Source organism: Neovison vison, chromosome 11, assembly GCF_020171115.1.
Source record: "Neovison vison isolate M4711 chromosome 11, ASM_NN_V1, whole genome shotgun sequence".
NCBI lineage: Eukaryota > Metazoa > Chordata > Mammalia > Carnivora > Mustelidae > Neogale > Neogale vison.
The window spans coordinates 205,631,391-205,653,221 of NC_058101.1; the positions used below are offsets into that span (position 1 = coordinate 205,631,391).

The 21,831-nt window shown below is 45.7% G+C and overlaps 1 protein-coding gene across 1 annotated transcript; it reads left to right on the plus strand.

Moving 5' to 3' along the window:
- Positions 1–18,503: 18,503 nt before the first annotated feature.
- SPAG11B (sperm associated antigen 11B) lies at positions 18,504–20,597 on the plus strand. Its single transcript, XM_044226017.1, has 2 exons — positions 18,504–18,558; positions 20,416–20,597. The coding sequence occupies exons 1-2, from the start codon at positions 18,504–18,506 to the stop codon at positions 20,595–20,597; spliced, it is 237 nt and encodes a 78-aa protein (XP_044081952.1).
- Positions 20,598–21,831: the final 1,234 nt, after the last annotated feature.

The window sequence follows — 21,831 nt, forward strand, 5'->3', positions numbered from 1 at the left end:
GTCCGTGGCGGCCCGAAGCCCAGTGCTGCTGGTCCCCAGAGCCGCTGATGGAGGGACCTGGAAGCCTTCCCGTCCCGAGGCCTCGCAGCTCGAATCCGCCCAGCGGCAGCCACTAGCCCGATTACCGACACTTCCATGAGCGTCGTCGCTCCGTGCAGGGCCCATGTAGGCGCCCCGAGAGGACGTTCTGTGGTGGGGAGAAGGGAGGACAGCAATGTGGGTTACGTGAGAGTCTCGACACCTTCACAGCCGAACCAAAAAATACGTCTCAGCGGCCACAAGCCTAAGGGAACGTATTTTTATTTTTTTGGCATGAATGGTATCAAATAATCTTGATAGCATTAGTTTTCTGATCAGAAATTTTGCTCTGCAGTCATATATGTCTTTTGTTCATCAAAATAGGGCAATAAATCAATATTGAGTGCGTTTCCTTTGGCATACGCCGTAATTCAAAGCACAGATTTCCTGGGAGCAAAACAAAAGAGATGCCATGCGACGACCCATGTGGCTCCGTAGAGGGTCACCTCCTGCAGATCAGCTCGGTGCAGACTCACGGTCCTGAGATCTGGTGAAGAAACCTGCTGTTCCTGTCCAAACTTTCTTTCGGGGTGACCCAATGATTTATGGGGAAAAGCTTTTCTCTCTATAAAAGTAGCCCAGCTAATAAATGACAAAAAATGACAATGGAAGGAGAATATCACTATTTTCCCAACCCTCAGACATAATGATTGAGCCCATGAACGTCAACAGCCCCACTCAAACAAACAAGGACAACCCCCTGAGGTCACGGCCTGCCTCCGGGTGGACGGACACAAAGTCACCCGGGAGCTGTTACGCTGCCGCCTTTTTAGCCAGATGGTAAATTGGACCTTCACGTAACGGTCACCCAGCCTCAACGTATGGCTAATCTCGTTTCACTCCTTGATGAACTCCCCCTCCCGGATTATTTCCGAGAAGACTCAACATGCCATGTCACCTCTCTGAAAATACTTTGGAATATATAATTCAGAGAAAATAACTCTTAAAAATATGCACGCACACACACGCACACACACACACATTTGTGTACATATAAAACCACAGTGCTAGGACCATACTTAGAAAAAAAATAAAAACAAATCCCTTACTATAATCAAATAGTCGATCAGTGTTCAAATGATCTTGGTTGTTTCAAAAATGTTTTTTTTCAAAACTGGTTTCTCAGACTCAGGATCCCAGAAGTCCACCCATGCGCCGTGTTTGATGGCCGGCCTCCGAGGTCTCTTCTGTGGGTGGCATCCTATACCTGCCGTCTCCCCCGTAAACTACTGCATTGAAAATCCAGTGCAGATGTGAGCCTTTGATTTCAGCCATGACCAGGGGAGGGGGGGAGCCTGGGAAGCAGCCCCCCGAGGAGACAGCAGCCCAGATACCGGGATATTGAACGTGTTTTAGGACAACCTAACGTCGATTTTAAGTTGTCCTAAGTTGGTGTCGCCCTTTGTGATTCTCACATTGTGTATTATACAAGGTGCTTTCATGTGCCTAATCTGTTTTGATCCCCACAACATGCTTGTGAGACAAGAGGCGTCACCCTGGCCTTTTTCAGGTGTGGAAACAAAGGTGCAGAGAGGTGAGTGCCTTTCCCAGTAGGTCAGGATACTAGGCAGGACCAGGCATCTTCCCCACACCTCGGGTTCAAATCTGAGACAGCAAGCCATGGTGAGCTCGAATCCCAGCCCCTCGGGATGGTTTCTACCTTGATCCCAATCCTTAGAAATAAATACAAGCACAATTATGAGCACAGCTTTGGGGCTAGAATATGAAAGTAACATGGCTTACAGGTGAGGGTATAAGAACATCTTTATTTGAAGTTAGGGTCTCAGCAACTTCCCACGCCCTGCTTGACCATGTAATTTCTTCCAGCCTCCAGCTGTCAGCCTCTGGAGGCTTCTGTGATTAGCAAACCTTATCAGGGACCCATTGTCTCCCACCTCTACCAGGATCCCAAAGGCCCTTTTTGAACTGAAGATTTCCAAAAGCCTGAAAATCAAGAATGCGAATGGTCTTATGCTAGCACCTCTGTGCTCCACAATATTGAATTTTCCTCCAGACCTGGAGGAGAGGCTGCAGCATGATGACCCCGGAACCCTGGGCACACATGTTAGTAGCTCCAAACCTCTACTTCACCGTTGCTTCCCGGATGCCCAAGCCCCTGCTGGGGCCACTGCTACCTTCTTCGTCTGTTTCCAGCTCCCTCCAGGTAGAATATAATTATTTTCACTTACACAAGTGATCTTAGACATTTTCTTTGGACCAAAATGTGCCTACAAATGAGACACATGTGACAAGGGCCACCTTTTCCAAACACCTGTGAGGCCATATTGAATTTTTGGTGGTTATAACACTCTTGAACCAAAGCCCACCTTTCTCTGGTTGTGTCCAAGACAGACTGCCTGGGGTATGTGTGCCCGAGATAATGCAGCGACATAAAACTCATTCCTGCTAAGAAGAAGAAGATGAGGAGTCCCTGGGTGGCGCAAGGTCTGCCTTCGGTTCAGGTCATGATCCTGGGGTCCCGGGATTGAGTCCCGCGGCGGGTCGTCCTTCTCCCTGTGCCTGCCACTCTGCATAATTGTGCGTTCTCGCTCTCTGTCAAATAAATAAATAAAATCTTTAAAAAAAAAAAGAAGAAGAAGGGGAAGTGGAGGGAAGAGAAGAAGAAAAGCCTTTTGCTCGTTTAGTACCAAAAGAGAAAACTCGGCCTCAATAATAGATATTTTTTAGGCATAAGTGAATTGGACCCGATGGCAGCAATACCCGGGTGTCCAAGGAAAAGACAAGAAGGGAAAGGAGGGAGAAACATGAAGCAGAGTCAGATGAATTAAGTTCACAAGAGATGAAAGAGAAGTGTGGGGGAGGGAGGGCGCGCCAAGAAACGGGGGAGACACGGGTCGGGCAGAGAGAGCAGAAATGAAACCTGGAGTGACTTGGAAACTCCGGGAAGTGACAGTTGTGCGAGCCAGGTCATCCCTGACATGTCTGATGTCTTCCTGCATGATATTTTACCCCACAATACATGCATCCAGAAGACAACACTGAAGCCTTAGAGCGGCCAAACATGTGATATCACAGCAGTGGGCGGGGGGGGGGCGTCGGACCAGATGTGGAGGGAATTGGTGCTTTTTTGGTTAATGGCGTTGACGTCGGCCCCTCTCTTTCTCTCTTTCCTCTTCCTACTCCTCTTCTCTGGCTCAGACATTTCTTACTCACCAAACCCACCCAGGGCTTTCAGTCACGAGATTTACGTCCTGGGGAGAGTGGCTCAGATGTTTGTTCCGCTAGCTAGTAGTGGGAGAATAATGTGTCCACGTGGGTCCTCTGTGACCCAGAGATTATTCCAGAATGCCTCTCTTGCCCTGCTGCAGGCCCCCTCCCTGCAGCGTGGGGCTATAAAGGGAGCCCAGCTCTCTGCCCACCAGCACCTTCCCAGTGGGCAGTCTCCTCGGTGACATGAAGCCATTTTTCTCTGCGTTCGTCAGCCTTCTCCTTGTGGCCCTGATGTTTCCAGGTAAACCAGAAACGTGACCCGGGCCTGGGGCCAGGGTGTCTCCACAATGGCCCGTGTCCAGGCTGGACATCTGGGCTGGGCAGTGAGGTACTAAGCCCCCTGAGTGCATTTCCTGGCAGGGTTTTGGGGCAGGGGTCTCTGGGCTGGGTGTGTAAGGGACACTTTGAATATGCTGATGGCCCTGGCTCCCCAGGAGACAGGTCCCAACCCTGACTACACTTTCTTATCCTGTTAATGTTCACCTACTCCTTGTAAAGAGGGACAGCCTGTATCACAAAGGACTTTGAATGTCAAGGAGTCTCAGCTTCCGTGAAGCACTCAGGCTCCACTGCCCACCCTTCTTGGTCATCACTCACCTCCCTCTGTCTCTCCCTCCCTCCCTTCCTCCTCCTCTCTTTCTGTGTGTGTCACACACACACACACTCAACACACAAATAACATTTGCCCTCCTTCCACCCCACCCCACCCCATTCTCCAGTTCCTCTTTTTCTTTACAGCTGCATGAGGTATAATTATTACATAAGAAATGGTTGTATTTAATGTGTACAGTCTGACGAGTTTGGACGTTTGCAAACAACCATGGTCCCGTCGCCACAGCCAAGGGCATAGCCACATGCAACACCTCCCAAAGTTTCCTCGTGTCGCTTTGTGGTGGTGTTCTGTGTGTGGGTGGTAGGAACACTTAGCAAAAGAACTAGCCTCTTCCCAAACCTTGACGTGCACGACACCGCACAGTTACGGGTAGGCTCCGTGCTTGAGAGCACGTCTCTAGAATGCAGCGTGTTGCAGCACCGAAACTTTATACCCACTGAGCAGCCACCTCTGTAGCCTCTGCGCCCCCCCCACCCCTCCACGTTCACTCGCCCCCTGCAGCGATGCACCACAGCCTCAGGGGTCTGCTCATGAGAGAGCTCTAAAAATACCCTGCTGTGTATTTACTGTGAGACAGGACGATCCAGAGCCGGAAATGCTTACCACCAAGACACCGAGGACCTGCGAGAACTGAGAGAATCCGGGGAAGAGTCTCCCGGACAAGAGAAATTCGGGTCTCCCTTGCCACACCACCAAGAAAAACGCTATCTCTTACCACGCACTCCCCCTTTTCCAGGTAAGTGGGAAAAAAAAAAAAAAAGGTGTGACCAGTCCCTCCACTCTGGAAGTGTTTGGTGAATGAACAGATGGGGGAGGTGTCTGGACAGGTGGGGGAGGGCTGAGCAGCGGCTGAGTTAAGGACGGGCTGTTTATGAAGACAGTAGGTAGACGGCTGGAGCTGCCCGCCTGTCAGAAGGGTCATGGGGGCTGACATCCCCCGCCGACAGACAACTGAGGGTCCCGTGAGACCCAGGAGTGTGAGGGACAATGAGGCAGAAGTATTGAAGGACTTCTGCAACCCCTGACTTCAAGCCCGCCCCGGAGAGAGAGAGGAGATGATACCGAGCAAGACAACCTCCTCCTGCCATGTGGGAGTCCCGCTCCCTAGAATTTGCTGAATACTTGCTGTGTGTTGGGTGAGCAATGGGCACCCTGGAATGCCCCAGAGAAAGGTGCAGAAGATGGGCCACAGGGATGACAAAGCCAAGGAGACCTCAGCCGCGTCTCAGGTTGGTCCTGAGCACCCATGTGGAGCCAGCTGCCAGTCCGTAAGAACTTAGGGGAGACAGTCATTTCCAAGACGTTTTCTTAATCCCAGACTCATTCCTGACCTTGAAACAGGGAGCAAGAGGCTGGATGCTCAGTGGGCAAGAGCAGGGAACACACACGAGGGCGCTGGCAAAGGGAAGCCCGTAATTCAGATCCTGCCACATTATCCCTCCCATTGTCCTCTCCTCACTCCGATCCCTTTGGAGGTGGCCCTTGGTTCCCAGGGACTCGCTACTCTGCTTCTCCTCCCAAGGAAAGGGAAAAAGAAAACACCATGATCACAACAATATAAACGATACAGGGCACGTGTCAATTATTCTAACAGCAAATCTATGAGACGGCATTATCATTCCCATTTGATTCACGAGGGAGTGGAGATTTAAAATAACTCCTTCGATTCAGGACACAAACTGAGGGTTACAGAAAGGGGGTGGGGAGGACGGGGTCATCGGGTGATGGGCATGAAGGAGGCATGAAGGGCACGTGATGTGATGAACACTGGGTGTTGTACGCAAGTAATGAATCATTGAACACTGCATCTGAAACTAATGATGTATTATATGTTGGCTAATTGAACATGGTGATATAAAAATAAATACAATACAATAAAATACAACAACTTGTCCGAGATTGTGCAACTGGTGAATGGTAGTCAAGAGTGGAGCCTTCGAGAATGTAAGTCAAACTTCCCAGTGTTATCCTCCAATAAATGTCCCAGTGTACTTCTTTTTTTAAAAAAAGATTTTATTTATTTATTTGACAGAGAGATCACAAGTAGGCAGAGAGGCAGGCAGAGAGAGAGGGGGAAGAAGGTTCCCTGCTGAGCAGAGAGCCCGATGTGGGGCTCGATCCCAGGACCCTGAGATCATGACCTGAGCCGAAGGCAGAGGCTTAACCCACTGAGCCACCCAGGCACTCCCCAGTGTACTTCTTTTAAAAACATACCCATTTCCCTTTTCACTCCAATACCCTGTAATCATTTCCTGCCTCAGTTTCTCAGGGTGCATCACTCACTCCTGAATTTTTACTTGCCTTCCCACTTGTGAGACTGGGTGTGCAGCCTCCTTGTGTGTCCTCAAGCCCAGTGCCACACCCAGAATGCAATACTGACCCCCTCCACCTCATTCCCCAACTCAGAGAAGAAGCAATTAAAGAGAGAGAATGTCCTACAAAATGACTATTTCTGCAATACAATTTTTTAAAAAGATTTAATTAATTTATTTGACAGACAGAGATGACAAGCAGGCAGAGAGGCAGGCAGAGAGATGGGGGGCGGGAAGCAGGCACCCCGCTGAGCAGAAAGCCCGATGCAGGACTTGATCCCAGGACCCTGGGATCATGACCTGAGCCGAAGGCAGAGGCTTTGACCCACTGAACCACTCAGGTGCCCTGCAATACAATTTTCTTAAACATTTTTATTTTTCTACTGGTTTTCTACTTCCTACTTGATTTGAGTGTACTGGAAAAGTATTTATTAAGAAGAAAATTCTCTCTCTTAATTGTTCCTTCTCCTGAATTGAGGAAAAACTCTAATTACCTCCTCTACTGGCAAAATACTTTGATCTGTGTTTAGAAACACAGTATCCCAAAAGAATAACATCCTAAAATACTTAGACAGTTGTAAAAGGCTGTGTCAGTCTGGCATCACGCTGTCCTATCCACATTTCTCACGGTTACCCGTCATTGCTGCGGCTTACCTGGAGAACTTACTGTGTGTCTCCTGCTGTATGGGGCTAGGGGGGAGTTCGTCTTCTCTGCCTCCCAAACCTACAGGTGGGAGTTGCTCAGGTGAGCTCCGCGACCTGCAGGTGCACAGAGGAGATGGGTGCTTCTTTGGAATAGGCCTGTTGTTTGCTTGGTATGGGGTCTCAGTTATGCTAGACGAATAAATTCTGGAGATCCACTCTACAAATGCGTACCTCTGGTTGACACTTTGGGTTGTGTATTCAAAAATATGTTGAGAGGTTAGATCTTGTGTTAAGTGCTCTTACCACAAGGAAAACAAAAATAAAGCAATAGAAACAAAGGGACAGAAGGAAATTTTGTAGGTGGTAGATAAGTTTACTACCCTGACGGTGGTGATGGTATCATGGGGTTATGAGATTGTCCAAACTCATCAAGCGGTTCTCAGTCAATCTGTGCAGGCTTTGTGTATCTACGTGTATATATAGGGAAGGATGACTACTGGCTAAAAATGAAGTGGTAAGAAAATAATTTTAATTAATCAGTAGATTCATCGATCTAGGCACAGATTTGCGATGCACACCAGTGAAACAGATTAGGGCAGGAAGAGGATACCGTTTCTTCACATTTAATCCGGCTGAAGGTCACATCTCAGGTCTGTGACGGAGATTACGATGACCAAAGCAGCCTCAGCTTGAGTCTATCAGAAGGCTTCCCCAGCCTTGGTCCTTCCATGTTTTATCAACTGTCTTCATAATATATAATTTAAGATAAGAATTCTTGATTAATAATCTCAGTGCTTGAATTGTGGAGTGAGGTACCAATGTCACACTGCTCAGATAAACTGGCACATCTCTGAGACATCAAATAACCTTCCAGGTGCTCCCTTAGAATGAGGGGAAAAAAGAAATCTTTTGACTCTTTACAATATGCCCTCAGCTCCCTGTCATCTCCCTTACAGGGATGGCTCAGCCCCAGCCCTCCTGGGAGGACCATCCCACTCATGCCAGTGTTAGGTAGTGCTGTGTCCTCCACTCACAGAGCCCGGATGGGTCCCCTTACACAGCATCCCAAACTGGCTTATGAGGAACTTTAATATTTTAGCATACCTATTACTGTTTCTTTTCCCAACTGCCTCAGAATTGGCAGCTGTTTTTTGGGGGGGAGAATAAAGGTGACGTTTTAAGCCAGAGTCAAAGATCTGATTTTTCTGCTCTCAGGATGGCCGCAGGGAAATATGAATGCTCACTTATAACCTCCTTATTGCCATCCTCCACCATATCCCTCTGGGTTAAAATAACCCCCGTCCGATTCTTGAGATGGTCTTAAGACGCTAATGTCGGATATTTCTTTATACAGAACCTGAACCGAATTTCAAAGTTGTCGACTGCAAGAAAAGTGAAGGCTATTGTCAAGAATTTTGTAACTATATGGAAACACAAGTTGGCTACTGCTTTAAAAAGAAATACGCCTGCTGTTTGCATCAGAACTGAGGTTGTCGACAGAGAAGCCAAATCTTGGTCCACCTGCCTAATCTCTAGGGGCCATAGCACCGACCCAGACACAGGTGTCTTTGGAGAAGAGGCTGAGCATGAATTTGTGGGGTGCTATCATTTGATCAGGACAGTCTAGACATTTTGTAGTAGCAAAACAACAGACAACCAGCTCTGTCTGGCCATAGAGAAAATGACTTAGCCTGAGACAGATTAAAGCTTCAAAAATCACACAGCCTTTAATGTAATAAACTTTCACAGGAAAACATCCAAGTATTTCCTTCTGTGCTTGAAAAATATTTTTGAGTACCTATTTCCTTCCTTCCCTAGGCACTGAGAAATGTAACAAATTGAAAACATAAATATGTAGTCGGGGGGGGGGACAAACACCCAGGGAAATAAAAACAATAAAATGCCACACATTTTATAATGCACATATATCCAAGGCAGTAAGTGGAACAGAGAAATACAAGAGATGTAAGAAAGGATTCCTGAGGAAATGTGAGCAGGGTTTTGGAGGATGAATAGGAGTGTGTGCATTGAAAGAAAGAGATGAGATTTGTAGGCAAAGGATACGATTTGCAGAAAGGCACGGAGGAGACATGAAAGAATGGGTTTTCCGAGCAAATGGTGAGTTCAGTGTCCCTGCAAAAGTGGGAGATTAACTCCAAGTGTCAAATGAGGAGGATGTAGGAAAATGGTGTGAAGTTGCAAAGAAAACACATATTGTGCTAAATGGTTCAGGCTGCTAAGCAAAAGGAGCTTATCAGGTACTCCAGGGGAGTGACATCGTCATATTTTCAATGTAAAATGTTCCTTCTAATGACAGGACTAGGGGTGGATTGGAAATGGGTGAGACCAGAGGCAGGAACACAGGTAAGAGCCAACAGTAATGGGGCAAGTCCAGGGATAGCCATCTGGTGACTAAGGTGGAGATCATGGCTAATAAGGGAGAAGCACTGGGGTTGGCGGACAGCAAAGACGTGGAGGTCACAGTTTTGGTGATGAAGAAGAAGGAAGGACATGGGGCAGAAAAGAACTGTGTTAACAGATGCAACACACACGTGACGAGGACAAGCGGAAGGGACTAGATTGGTTCTGGACACATTGCACTGTAAGGGCTGGGGTATTCACGATGTCCAGTGGAGACTTGAAGGGACTGACAAGGATTCCAGGAGAGATGGGGAGACAAGAAATCAGAGTGGAAAACTTGCAACCTCTAGTGTCCAGGCAGCTTTCAGGGCCACAGAGGGACCACGCTGAGCGATGCTAATGGTTCGGGGAGGCACAGAACAAGGGGAGCCACTGCGGGACACCGTAGGGTTCTGCGAAGGCAAGGGAACAGCATGAAGCAGCATTCACCCAGGAGATGAGCAGGGGAGGGGTGGTGGAATGGAGGGAGGGTAGTCCAGGAAGGGAAGGCTTCTGTGTTGAGGGTAGAGGAGGGGATAAGGCAGAAGCAGAAAACTCATTTGAAGGGCTCTTGCAGCAATCCAGGTGAGAGAGGAGAGTGGCCGGGCCATAGAGGTGATAAGTCGTCACATTCTGCATAAGGTGAGGTAGGAACCAACACTAGATTTGGGGTATGAAAGCAAGAGGGGAGGCAGGGGCGACAGCTGCTCCTAACAGAAAGCCCCAGATCCATAGCATGGCCTCCTAAATCCAGTGTACTCCGGTGATCCCTCTCCTCTGACGCTGAGTCCTGGGCACAGTGGCTTTTCATTTCTCAAGTGCCACATGATCTCTCCCGTCACCCTTCGAATCCTCCTGCATACGGCCACGGTCCCTTCATCTGATCTACTGAACTTCCGAGGGAGGTTAAAGCACTAGACTCTGGAATAGCCCCCCAAGACCGGGTAGACCCCACCATTGCCCTCACTGTCCTTATCAGGACCACAGGGAGGTAATGGCAGGACTGTCACATGTCTAACGCCCGGACGGTGAACGGCCCACCATGAGCAGAGAGAGCCCACCAGACCCTTCACTGCCATGCTGCCATGCTCGGCACGTCTTATACGTCATACCTGCTCGAAATTATTGTGAGTGAGTGTAAGAATGAAGACGGAGAGTCACTGGGGCAGAGGGCACTCGGGGAGAGGTCTCAAGCCCTGTCCTGTCCTGCAGTCTTCACGGGAGTCTGCTGTGTCTCACAGTCCTCGTGAGTGGTCCTGGCTTGGCTCATCTGACAAGGAACTGTTTTCCATCCAGAGAAGTTAGATGCCATATTTACACATCCTACCACTTCCAAGTCTCCGTGCCAGGCTTTGTCTTCGTGTTTCTAATCAGGTCCTGGGGAGGACTGCAGTAGGGATGCCTTTTCTGTGACTAGAATGGAAATCCTGCAGGACTGTAGGAACTGTCTGAGGATGGTAGGAGCAAGTACCCCAGACCGAGTCACTCTTTGTAATAAGGGTCAACTAGGTGGGCCTTCCTTCCACCATCTACCCAAAAGCTAATAATCCTATGAAATTTCTTATTTTACTCAGATCTTGAAGGACAGGGAGGATGTCCAGCAACATTTGTTTTTCTAAAAGTAACCCACCAACCAAAGTCAATCAGGATAAGCAGACCGCAGGCCCTCCTGTGATTTCATGGAATATCGTAGGCTGGAAGACGACAGGAGACAGGCCTCCACATACAAGAACACTTGTGGGAAACATAAATGAAGATAGAGAATACTTGACTCCTCATCAGCAAGACAGCAGCGCTGAAGGAGGTGGGCGTTGGGGGTCGGGACCATGACGGCTCTGCCAGGTGAGAGGACCCTAACCTCGGTAGAGCAGGGTGCCCACCCTCCGGCAACTGTGGGAAGAGGGGCTCACTGGCCTCTCGTTGGAGTGGAGCTTCTTCAGTGCAGAACAGGAAATGGAGCCCCAGACAGTGAGAGTGCCCTCTGGTCTGCCCCTTTTCTCAAAAGAGGGATCATCCAATCTCTCCTTTGGTAGTGCCTTCCATTTTTCACCATATAGGGATTTTTCATGTTCATATATTAGATTTCCATTTATTTTTAAATACTCATGTTTTTGCAAGTAATCCTCTCTCTCAAATTATGCCTTTCTCATAGGATCCTGTTGTCATCTTATTGATCAAACTGTATCTTCTCAAATCTCAGCAAGAATACATACACATTAACTCTAAAAAAAAAATCCTCTGCATTTTCTCCATCAAAAGGGCACCGATTCCAGTCCCGTTTAGTCTCTCCTACTTTGTTAAAATGCTCATTCTTCTTAAACTTAGTCATTTCACACCATCTGCTAACCCCTGCTCTCCCAACAGACCAGCAATAGAGGTCTCCTTGGTGAAGTAAGAAGGGTGGGATGTTCCATGGACAGAACCCCTCTGCTGTTTATCTTAGAATTTTGTGTTAAGCATCCCTAATCAAAAGCAGCTTCAGGGCTATCTTTATAGATCCATAGTCAAGAAATAGTTTTACTATTCTTAAAAATATTACTGTTTTTAAATTTTAAAAATTTAAATTTAAAAAATTTAAAAATATTTTACTTTTCTTAAAAATAATTTTACTATTACCATACTCAATAATTTACTATGAGACATGTGTATGTGGTGATTATTTTCAGACTCAAGGTAATTATTCATAAACTGTTCATAACTCATGTTACAAACTTTTGAGCCCATCATTCTCTCTACATCTTTCTTTAGCTTTCATGAGTTGCAAATTCTCTCTACTCATCACATGGAAAAACATTTTTTTCCTTTCCTTTCTTTTTTTGGTATCTATATGAGATGGTGGATATTAACTGAACCTGTGGTAATCATTTTGTGGTAGATTCATGCAGGTCAAATCATTATGCTGGCCACCTTAAACTTATACCGTGCTGTATGTCAATTATATCCCAATAAAACTGGAAAAAAGAGAAAAAAAAGATAATCATTTCTGATGTTAATTATATATCAAAAAACCAAGAAAATAAAGGAGATGCTATATTCTAAAAAAAATAAATCTTCTGTGCTTTTGTTACGTGTGGGTATCTATCTAGGTTATTATCAAGCTTCTTCAGCTCATAAAGAAAAAAACTAGGTGCATAGATAGACCTCTCTCCAGAATGCTGCCTTTCCAGGCTCCTTTCTGGATGAATGTGTTCCATATTTAATCCACACACAGACATACTCATGCAAGGGTGATACTTAAGGGGTAGTGAAGTCATGGTGAAAACCAGTACTTACATATAAAACCAGGAGTATCGCCAATTTACATAACTTCTCTGATAAGTAGGGTATTTTTTATTATGTATGCAAGAGAGGAAATACTTGTGCTCATTAGCTATTATTCTCCTCAGAAATGATGGATCTTTAGTGGGTGCAAAGTTACGGTTATGCAAGATGAGTAAGTTCTAGTGATACAACATTGTGTCTGTGGTTGAAATACTGAATCACACACTTAAACATTTTTTAACAGGGTAAGTCTCATATTAAGGGTTCTTACCTCACTTTTAAAAAAAGGATGGGTAATTGTCCTCAGGAGATAACAAAAATATTTGGAGAAACTTTTTGAAATAAATCTAAATGTTCAAACTAGAATAATTAGCAAACTATGGTATATCTACTTAAAGGGATATTATATATCCCTTAGGTATAATAAACAGAAAAACAAATAAAAACCACAAAAATGCATAAGATAAAGATTTCAAGATAACTTTTTCTTACAAAGTACAAGATACAAATTTTCATATTTCTGATGTAAAATTAAAAGTATGTCCAAGAGCAAAAAAAAAATGGATTTTACACTCCAATGTTTAGATTATTGACAATTTTAAGTTATTTTATCTTTGAAAATACCCTGTCAAGTTATTGCATAACTCTCGGGATGCCTGGGTGGCTCAGTCAGTTAAGCATCTGTCTTTTAAAAATGTCATTGCGTGACTCTTAAATTTTAAATATACATTTAAAAAGATAAAATAAATGTGCTTAAGGATATATATGTATGTATGTATAAATAAACAAAGATGTGCTTTGATTGTAGGCAAAGACATTGCACCAGGAAAGTCTTATCTAACATAAGAAAGAACTTCTGGGTATTAAGACTATGAAACATTAAAGCACATTCCGCAGAGAGATTCTGGAACCAACTTTGGGATGCATAAGAATCAGATAACAACTGATGTTTTTCTACCACCTACGGTCCTGCTTAGAGACAAGAGAATGAGCACTGTGGGCTCTCCAGGCAAGTTCTAAGTCAGCAGCTCTGTTGATTACACTCGTGTTGTTCTTTTCATAGAAGCCTGCCTCGTGCAGGACCCTGAGGAAGGCAAGGCTTTATGGACACCTGCTGTACCCCTGGTGGGAATTGCTAGCCCTTGAGCTAGCAATTGCTTTAGGTCATTACAGCCGCGCCTGGCTGCCTCCATCTGTGCTCTCCACGCCCACCTTGCACACACAGTGTCCTGCCTCCCACTGCACCCCAGACCTTCTGTGAGCTTTGATCCCTGTGACCCATCCATCCCCCGGAGCACCCCTTCATCAGGGAATCTATTTTCTCCTCAAAGCCCTAGGTCTGCTGGGGTGGGTGCTGGGTGGGCAGGCTCCGTCAACCAAATCAAATGACTTGGCATCCTATGACTTTAATAACAGCCACGCTGAATTTTTTCTACCTGTCCACACATGTGGTGGTCACCATAGCCTGCAGGCTTGGACTGACTCAGATTATCTCTTGGGTCAGAGGAAATGACCTTACTGGACCCAGGGAGTCCCCTCGTCATTAAGAACAAAAATTAAAATTAGTATGTCCAAATAAAGGGAAACTGAGACCATTAACACAGCGCTTGCCTCTTTCCTGATAGACCCCAAAAATTCCCAAGTGTCAGATGACTAGCATTAGCTTTACCTATGCGGACAGCGGGGGCCAGGATCAGCCCTGGTTGCAGGGAAAGGACATCGAGCCCAGTTAGGAGGCAGAGGGGTCTGATTAACTGTCTCTGTGGGTCTAAGTGCATCAGTGGATGCTGTGGTTAAGCATGGGCTTTTGGGAGAGCAGGAAAGCATCAGTCTGTTCTCTCCTGCCTACTTCCTACGGGTCCCTTCTGTGATTTGCCTCCACTCTGCTCAGAGAATTCATGGCTACCCCCTACCTCTCTCTCCAAGGCCCTTGCAATGGGCCAGTTGTTGTTCCTGTTTCACTGTAGGACGAATTAAGGGCAGAGAGCTAAGTGATCCAACCCAAATCAGGTAGGGTATCAGATGACATAACCAGGACACTAACCCAGCTCACTTCAAGGCAGGAAAGTCTGAGTATGGGCTTTTTCATCCTACATGACTCTGATGTTTCTGAGAAACACATATATGTTTCTCAGGATATTTCTTGGCCACAACCTCAGAGAGATGGACCCTGGCCAGGACGGGGGCTCAACCTCTGGGGGAAGGCACTGTCCCTGCAGGAGGGCACGTGACTCTGTGAGTTCCAGATGCCACTAGATGTGGGTGTGTGAGCAGAGGAATCAGCCCTCACCAGGAAGGCTGATGCCTGGTCCTGGCCCCGACTCTAGCAATAACTGTGTTGTGGCTTTTTGTGACTCCTGGTGAGCACAGTAGGCAAACATGTCCTTCTCATCCTAAGCTCTTCATGACAATCAGTGAGTCGTATTTGTAAGAACAAAAATGATAATTAGTCTGTCCAAAATGAAGGGAAACTGAGAGCTATTCCTGTAAGTGTCCCAAGCACAGCCCTCAGTGGACAAAGGAGGTGTGCCCACTGGAGCTTGGCGCTTTCTTCTCTGATGACTTACTCTCAGCCTTTACTTTGTACTTTTTTTTCCTTATGCTTTGTGTTGATTTGAATTCAATCTTTTCTGGAAAACATACAAATTCATTCAACCGCTATCCATTGAGCTCCTATCGTGTGACAAGCACTGTTCTAGGTCCTAAAGATAAAGAGCCAACCACAGAAACCTCTGCCTGAATGGAGCTTACATTCTCATGGGGCAAATAAGTAAGAGGAAAGAGTAAATACCTTCACTCACCATTTATTTGAGAGCAGTGGAGCCTTATCTCAGAGTCACCTGGGTGGCAGGTGGCTGGGATTCTCGGCCAAATGCTAACCATCTGGTACTCATTTAGTGAAATGGTGAGACTAAAATTGGAAATAAAAACTTCTTGGGTCATGGGGCAGCAACACCACTTGGCTTTGTTGTTGTTATTATTATTATTATTATTATTTCTAATGGACTTCCTTGTGCCTGGGAAATGGTGTCTCTGTGATTCGAATTGCATTTTCCTGATGATTACTGATGTTGAACACCTTCTGTGTGTCTTTTGGCTATTTGCATTTCTTCCACGGAGAAATGTTTATTCAAGTCCTCTGCCCATTTTTAAATTAGGTTGTTTATCTAACTATTGGTGAATTATATCAAAGTTTTTAAAAAATATATAAAAATCTTTTGTCACTGTAAAATATTTTCAAACCCAGGGACATCTCTCATCTCTCCTTATGCCATCTTTCTCTGTATGACTGTAATGCACACCAGAATAATTATCTTCCATGTTGGGACAAACAGAGCTTAAGTTCCTTTCAACCCTGTAATTATAAGAACCAATGACTGCATGACTAGATTAATGGGATTGTTCAATGAGCTCAGTTTCCTAGTTTGTCTTCTGTTGGGATGGCATGTCTAATTCTCCAACACTATTCACAAAATTCTTCCCTAGCAGTTATATCTGAGTCTGTGACTTGGAAATAGTAGATCTGTGAGTAAAGAAAGAAGTGGGAGATAAATACTAATATGGCTCTTGTATTTTTCTGCTAGGTGACCTACCTTCCCAACATAGCTCATAAAATTTCCAAACTATACAGAAAACAATTTCCAAACTCTAATCTCACAACTACTTGTGTGCTGGATGGACTGCTAGAAAAAAAAAATACCATCCACATTTACCTTAAATCTTTTCCAAATCAGGTTAGTCTAGCTGGCAAGAAAGAATACCAGAATACCAGATATGAAACATGCTTCTTATGGTTTCACCTACCAAGGTGACTTTTAACAAATGACCCATACATCTGGGTATATACATGCTAGAATTTGTACTGGACAGTAATTCTTGCATCTCCTAGCTATACATTCTCCATCCATGTGGGTGGATTCAGAATTACAATCATTCTTTGGAAGTCATGAGTCTAGGATATATTCTTGGCATGGAAGCCAGTTTTCTCAAGGATCGAATCGAGATTCTTATACTTTTTTTCACAATGGGAACATCTGGAGATCTGTTCAGAACAAATGCTCCAGAGAAAAAGAATTTCAAATTTTACCCGAGTTCTTATATACTGTTTGACCCCCACACATACACATCTTGATATCTTTTTTATGATTGCTTCGTTCATAGTTACTGATAGGGTGACCTTTTTTTGGCAAAGAGAGAAAAGCAGCATTTAGTTTCCAAATAGTTTTTCCTTAACCCCTATTTTCACATTTTTAAAAGATTCTTTTAAATTAATTAATTTGTGTATTTATTTTGAAAGGGAGAGAGTGAGTGAGTGCCAGGGTTGGGGCAGAAGGGGAGGGAGAAGAAGAAGGGGAGAATCCTAAGCAGACTCCACACTGAATGAGGAGCCTGATCCGGGGCTCAATCCCATGACCCGGAGATCATGACCTGAGCCAAAAACAAGATCAAACGCTTAACTGACTGAGCCACCCAGGGGCTCTCTGAACTCCTATTTTCATAGATATTTTTACAAGATACAGAAAGTCCAGTGAATCAGGCTATCCTTCATTAGGACCCACTGTCTTTGCTTCATCTTTTAGCCCTGGAATGTCCAAAGTGAATTTCAGGCCCTCATCTCTTCTGGCCACCTGCTTTGATCACCTAGGTCTTTGCTCACCTCCAGAACTCTGAGGCCACCACTTGACTTCTCATTGAAATCCCTTGTCTGAGGAAGATGCATGGTCAGATATGGTTGTGGATGGAGTAAATCAGGTAGGAGACCACATAAAAGAACTCATATGCAGCTGTTATTAAAAAAAAAATGAAGATACCCTCCATGTACCTAGTTAATACGTCTCCAAGGTACATCATGAAAAAAAGGCAAGTCCAGAGTAAGAAGTATAGTCTGTCACCGTGTATACAGAAAGGGGCATAGAGATTCAACTCCGTGAATGCAGAGATGGAAAACGTCTGGAAGGATGGACGAGAAACCAGCAACAGGTGTCAAGAAGGCCTGGAGAACGAGATGGAAGACGGCGTGTGGCCAGTACGGCAGAATGAGCAGCCGTAGCAACTGGGCATTTTAGCATTGTCTGTTACACACATCTGTGTGGCAAGCTGTCCTTCCAGACCCAGGTCTAATGCCCTCCTCCTTACAAGGGTGTCCCCTGAGGCGGGCTCCATCCTGCAGCCCAGCACCCTGTAGAGCCTTCCCCTTGTCTCCCCCAAGCTGCCCCCTCTTCCATTCAAGACAATTTCGTTGAATGAGAGAAGGCTCTACCTTCTTCCACCAAAGTAGACAACTTCCTGATTTTTAATACATAAATTAGATTTGCCACATTTAAAAATATAATGCAGTGTGTTGTGTCTGGCTTTTTCCCATGCAGGATGTCTGTGCGGCACATCCGTGCTGTAACCATCTGTGGTGATGGCTGTTTGATGTTCGCTGCTGTGGGGGGGGATGCCTTATTGGTTTTATTACTGGGTGGAATGTTGTCTGCTGATGGCCATCATGAAGGAGGCTATAACAACATTCTTGGGCATGTCTCTTGGTGCACAGGGGCCTATGTCCATTGGGTATACACCTGGAAGTGTATTTCTGAGACCAATTCATGTGTTCCTGCAGCCCAAACAAAAGCTTCCTGAGGGCCCATGGCTCTCTCCCAGTACAGCACCTGTTGTAAGGAGCCCTCACAGCTGTTGGTTCACTTTCTGGGGCAACCTTTGTGTACCCAGCTGTCGGTGAAGCCCTGCTTCTCCCAATACCAAGAAGTCTGTCTATTTTTAGGCAGAAAGGAAGAGTATCTAGTACCTTCTGCCCACAGTCTTACTCAGTAGACCAGATAAATGTGCTCATTCCTGATCAGTGTTCCCAAAAACCTATAAATGTCCCATTTTTGTGTCTTGGCTACTCCACTCCACTGTTTTGTTGGCTTGGTTTTTCTGCACAGGAGGGCTGGGAGAGCCGGTGGGAACCTTGAACCATGAAGGGCCTCTTTCTTTTCAGTGTCCTCTTCTGTCTGGTCCAAGTGAACTCAGGTAAATATCTCCTGGCTGGTGCAGAAACCTACTGGAGGTGACCAGAGCAGGTAGGGCAGGAACCCCAGGGGCGATGCCTGTGTGGAGGGCTGGCGTGTCTGTGTACTGGTAATGGTGCTGATGGACCCCTCTGCAGCTCAGCTCTGGACTATTAGGATCTTCCTTGGGAAGAATTTTTTAAAAAGTGAAATATGAGTTATAGGGGGTCATCTAACACAGACAAAGGCTCTGATACAAATAGGAAATACTCACCGCAGTCTGAGAAAAGTTCCCAGGAGGAAATGACAGTCCCATGAATGTCAGAGCTGGAAGGGACGATGGGTCATCCATGGCGGCCCTGTGCTCTACAGGGAGAAGACACTGAGCTCCCGGGAGAGCAACAGCGTATCCTGGGGCATTCACCCCTGTTACGGCCCCAGCAGTGAGTGACTTATATCTAGGACAGCGTTCCTCCAGCACCTCTCACCACAGGTGGGTAGCTCTATAGGAGAACACTGAGGCATCGCAGGTTAAACAAACTCTCCAAGGAGAGAGAAATAGCTACTGGAGGAGATAAGACTAGAGTGCAGATCTCCAGGTCCCTAGGCTTGTGGTTCTTCTACCTTCATTGCTGTGGGGCCCATGTCTTCATGTGGCTGTCTCCCCCGCAAGCCACTGCAGAGGCAATACAGGATCCCAGGGTAGGCCTCAGCTGTTGCGAGATCTTGCACAGGGTTGTTTTTTAAATCGTGCAAGTCCAGGGCTCCTGAGTGGCTCAGTCGGTAAAGCGTCTGCTTTCGGCTCAGGTCATGATCTCAGGGTCCTGAAGTCGAGCTCCGTGTTGGACTCCCTGCTTGCCGGCAACCTGCTTCTACCTCTCCTTCTACCTCTCCCTCTGCCTCTCCCCCTGCTGTGCTCTCTCTCTTTCTCTCTACCAAAAAATTAACAGAGCCTTTAAAAATAAAATAAAATAAATCGTGCAAGACCAACACTGTGGACATTTTGTGGTTTTTGTTGGTTTTCGTGGTCATTGTAGGTGACATTTGCGGACCTGACATCAGAGCTGTCATGCAACCATCTCATTCCCAAATAGGGAGCGCTTTTTTTTTTTTTTTTTAGATAGAATTGCCATAAGACTTTATACTAGATTCAGATAAACAGTATAGTGATCCTGTATTCCTATGTATTGTGAAATGACCACCACAAGAAACCTAGTCAATGTCTGTCACCGCACATAATTACACTATTTTTTCCTTGTGACAAATGGAAAACACTTTTCATATTGGGGGGTTGTCCTTGACCTCCAAGTTCACAAGTCATGGTGAAGAAAAAGGTTTTCTTTTCCTCTTTTCATTGTAAGACATGAAACTAAAAATGGGACCGCAAGCTGAGAATCAGAACTATTTTGTTTTTTTTAGAGACAGAGACCACCTCTGCTTTATTCCACTCTGTTCTCTGAAATGTCTTTGCTTTCCCCTAATTCACTAACTCCTGTCTGTCGCCAGGAAGCTTGAGAATCCTGATATAATAATTTAGGATGAAATATATAACCTTCTGGAAACAACTTTGATTTTTTTGGAGGAATCTCACTTACACTCTTTTTAAAAAAAATTTATTCTATTATTTTAGTCACCATACAGTACATCATTATTTTTTGATGGAGTGTTCCATGACTTATTGTTGGTATAGAACATTTGAGGTGTAGGTTATTGTTCCTGTTTTAAAGCTAAGAAACCAAACCTCAGTTAAACTGGACCTAGTCCAAAGACATGGAACTTTGGAGGAATATAGTAAATATTCAGAGCTGTGGGCCGGGGTCATCTTTCTTTCTCTGTACCATTTGAACTCAATAGCAACTCTATTATATTGTATCAACAGGGGATATTCCACCTGGAATCAGAGATGTTATCTGCCTTACGGAACATGGAACCTGCAGACTTTTCTTCTGCCATTTTGGTGAGAAAAAGGCGGAAATATGCTCCAACCCCTGGAATAGGTGCTGCCTACCAGCTACTGAGGCAGAAGGAAAAAACAAACCAGAGACATACAGCAAAAACTAAGGCAAAAAGGATAAAGCTGAGACCTAACATGTAAGCTTCTGAAAGGCAGGAGGGCTCCTGAAGCATCCCAAGGACGTGGAAGGACGTGTGGCTCATCGCAGGTGTTCAATAAATGTTTGTTGAATGAATCCAGCAGCAAGGGTGAAGGTCTGATGAAAAAATTTTCCTAAAACCTTGCTTACTTGACCTCTTCTGTTTTTTTTTTTTTCTTAAAGAGTCTCAGAAATGTGTAATAGCCTACCTCTTTTCCCTGTTCCTGAGAGTGTGTCTCACTGACCCACAGACAAGGGTGGGCTAGAGACCAAGCAACCAGAATGATCTCATCTATAGAGGGGCAGAAATGCAGTCAGTCAGTCTTTTGGCCCCTTTCCCACCAACATATAGTACATCACTAGTTTCTGATGTAAGGTTCAGTGATTCATCAGTTATGTATAGCACCCAGTGCTCACCACACCACGCGCCCTCCTTCATGCCCAGCTGAACCCCACCAGCCCCCAACTCTGTAACCCTCAGTTTGTTTCCCTGCATCCAGAGTCTCTCTGGTTCGTCGCCCTCTGATTTCTAGTGGAAGCCAGGTGTGGTCTGGGGTGCCTGCTCAGTGAGTTAAGCAGCTGACTCTTGATTTCAGCTCAGGTCATGCATGATCTTGGGGTCTTAAGATCAAACCCCACATCCGCTCCTCGCTCAGCATGGAGTCTACTTGTCTACTTGTCCCTCTCCCTCCCCCTTTGCACATGCATTTTCTCTCTCTCTCTCAAATAAATAAATATTTTTTGAAAAGAGGGGCACCTGGGTGGCTCAGTTGGTTAAGCATCTGGGCTTAGATCATGATCCCGGGGTCCTGGGATTGAACCCCACATATGACTCCCTGCTCAGCGGGGAGCCTACTTCTCTCTGTCTCTGTGCTCGCACCATCTCTCTCTCAGTTAAATAAATAAAATCTTAGAGATAGGAAAAAAAAAAAGAAATCAGGCCTGGTGTGGCTTTCAATGGGGGAAATGTTATAATTCTTAAATGGGCAATGTGGATGTGAGGAGGAAAACCTACAGCTTTGCCGGGCACAAAGCCAGCCCCTGGGGTGTTTGCCGAGGCTCAGAGGGACAGACACGAGGTGAAGGTAAGGAGGACCAGGAAGAGGGTCGGGTGTCCAAGATGTCCGCAGTGACCTCCTTTCGCTTTCCTCTCTCCTGGGAAGGAACCAGACGGGACCCTGCCCAGATGTCTAGATGCGCCC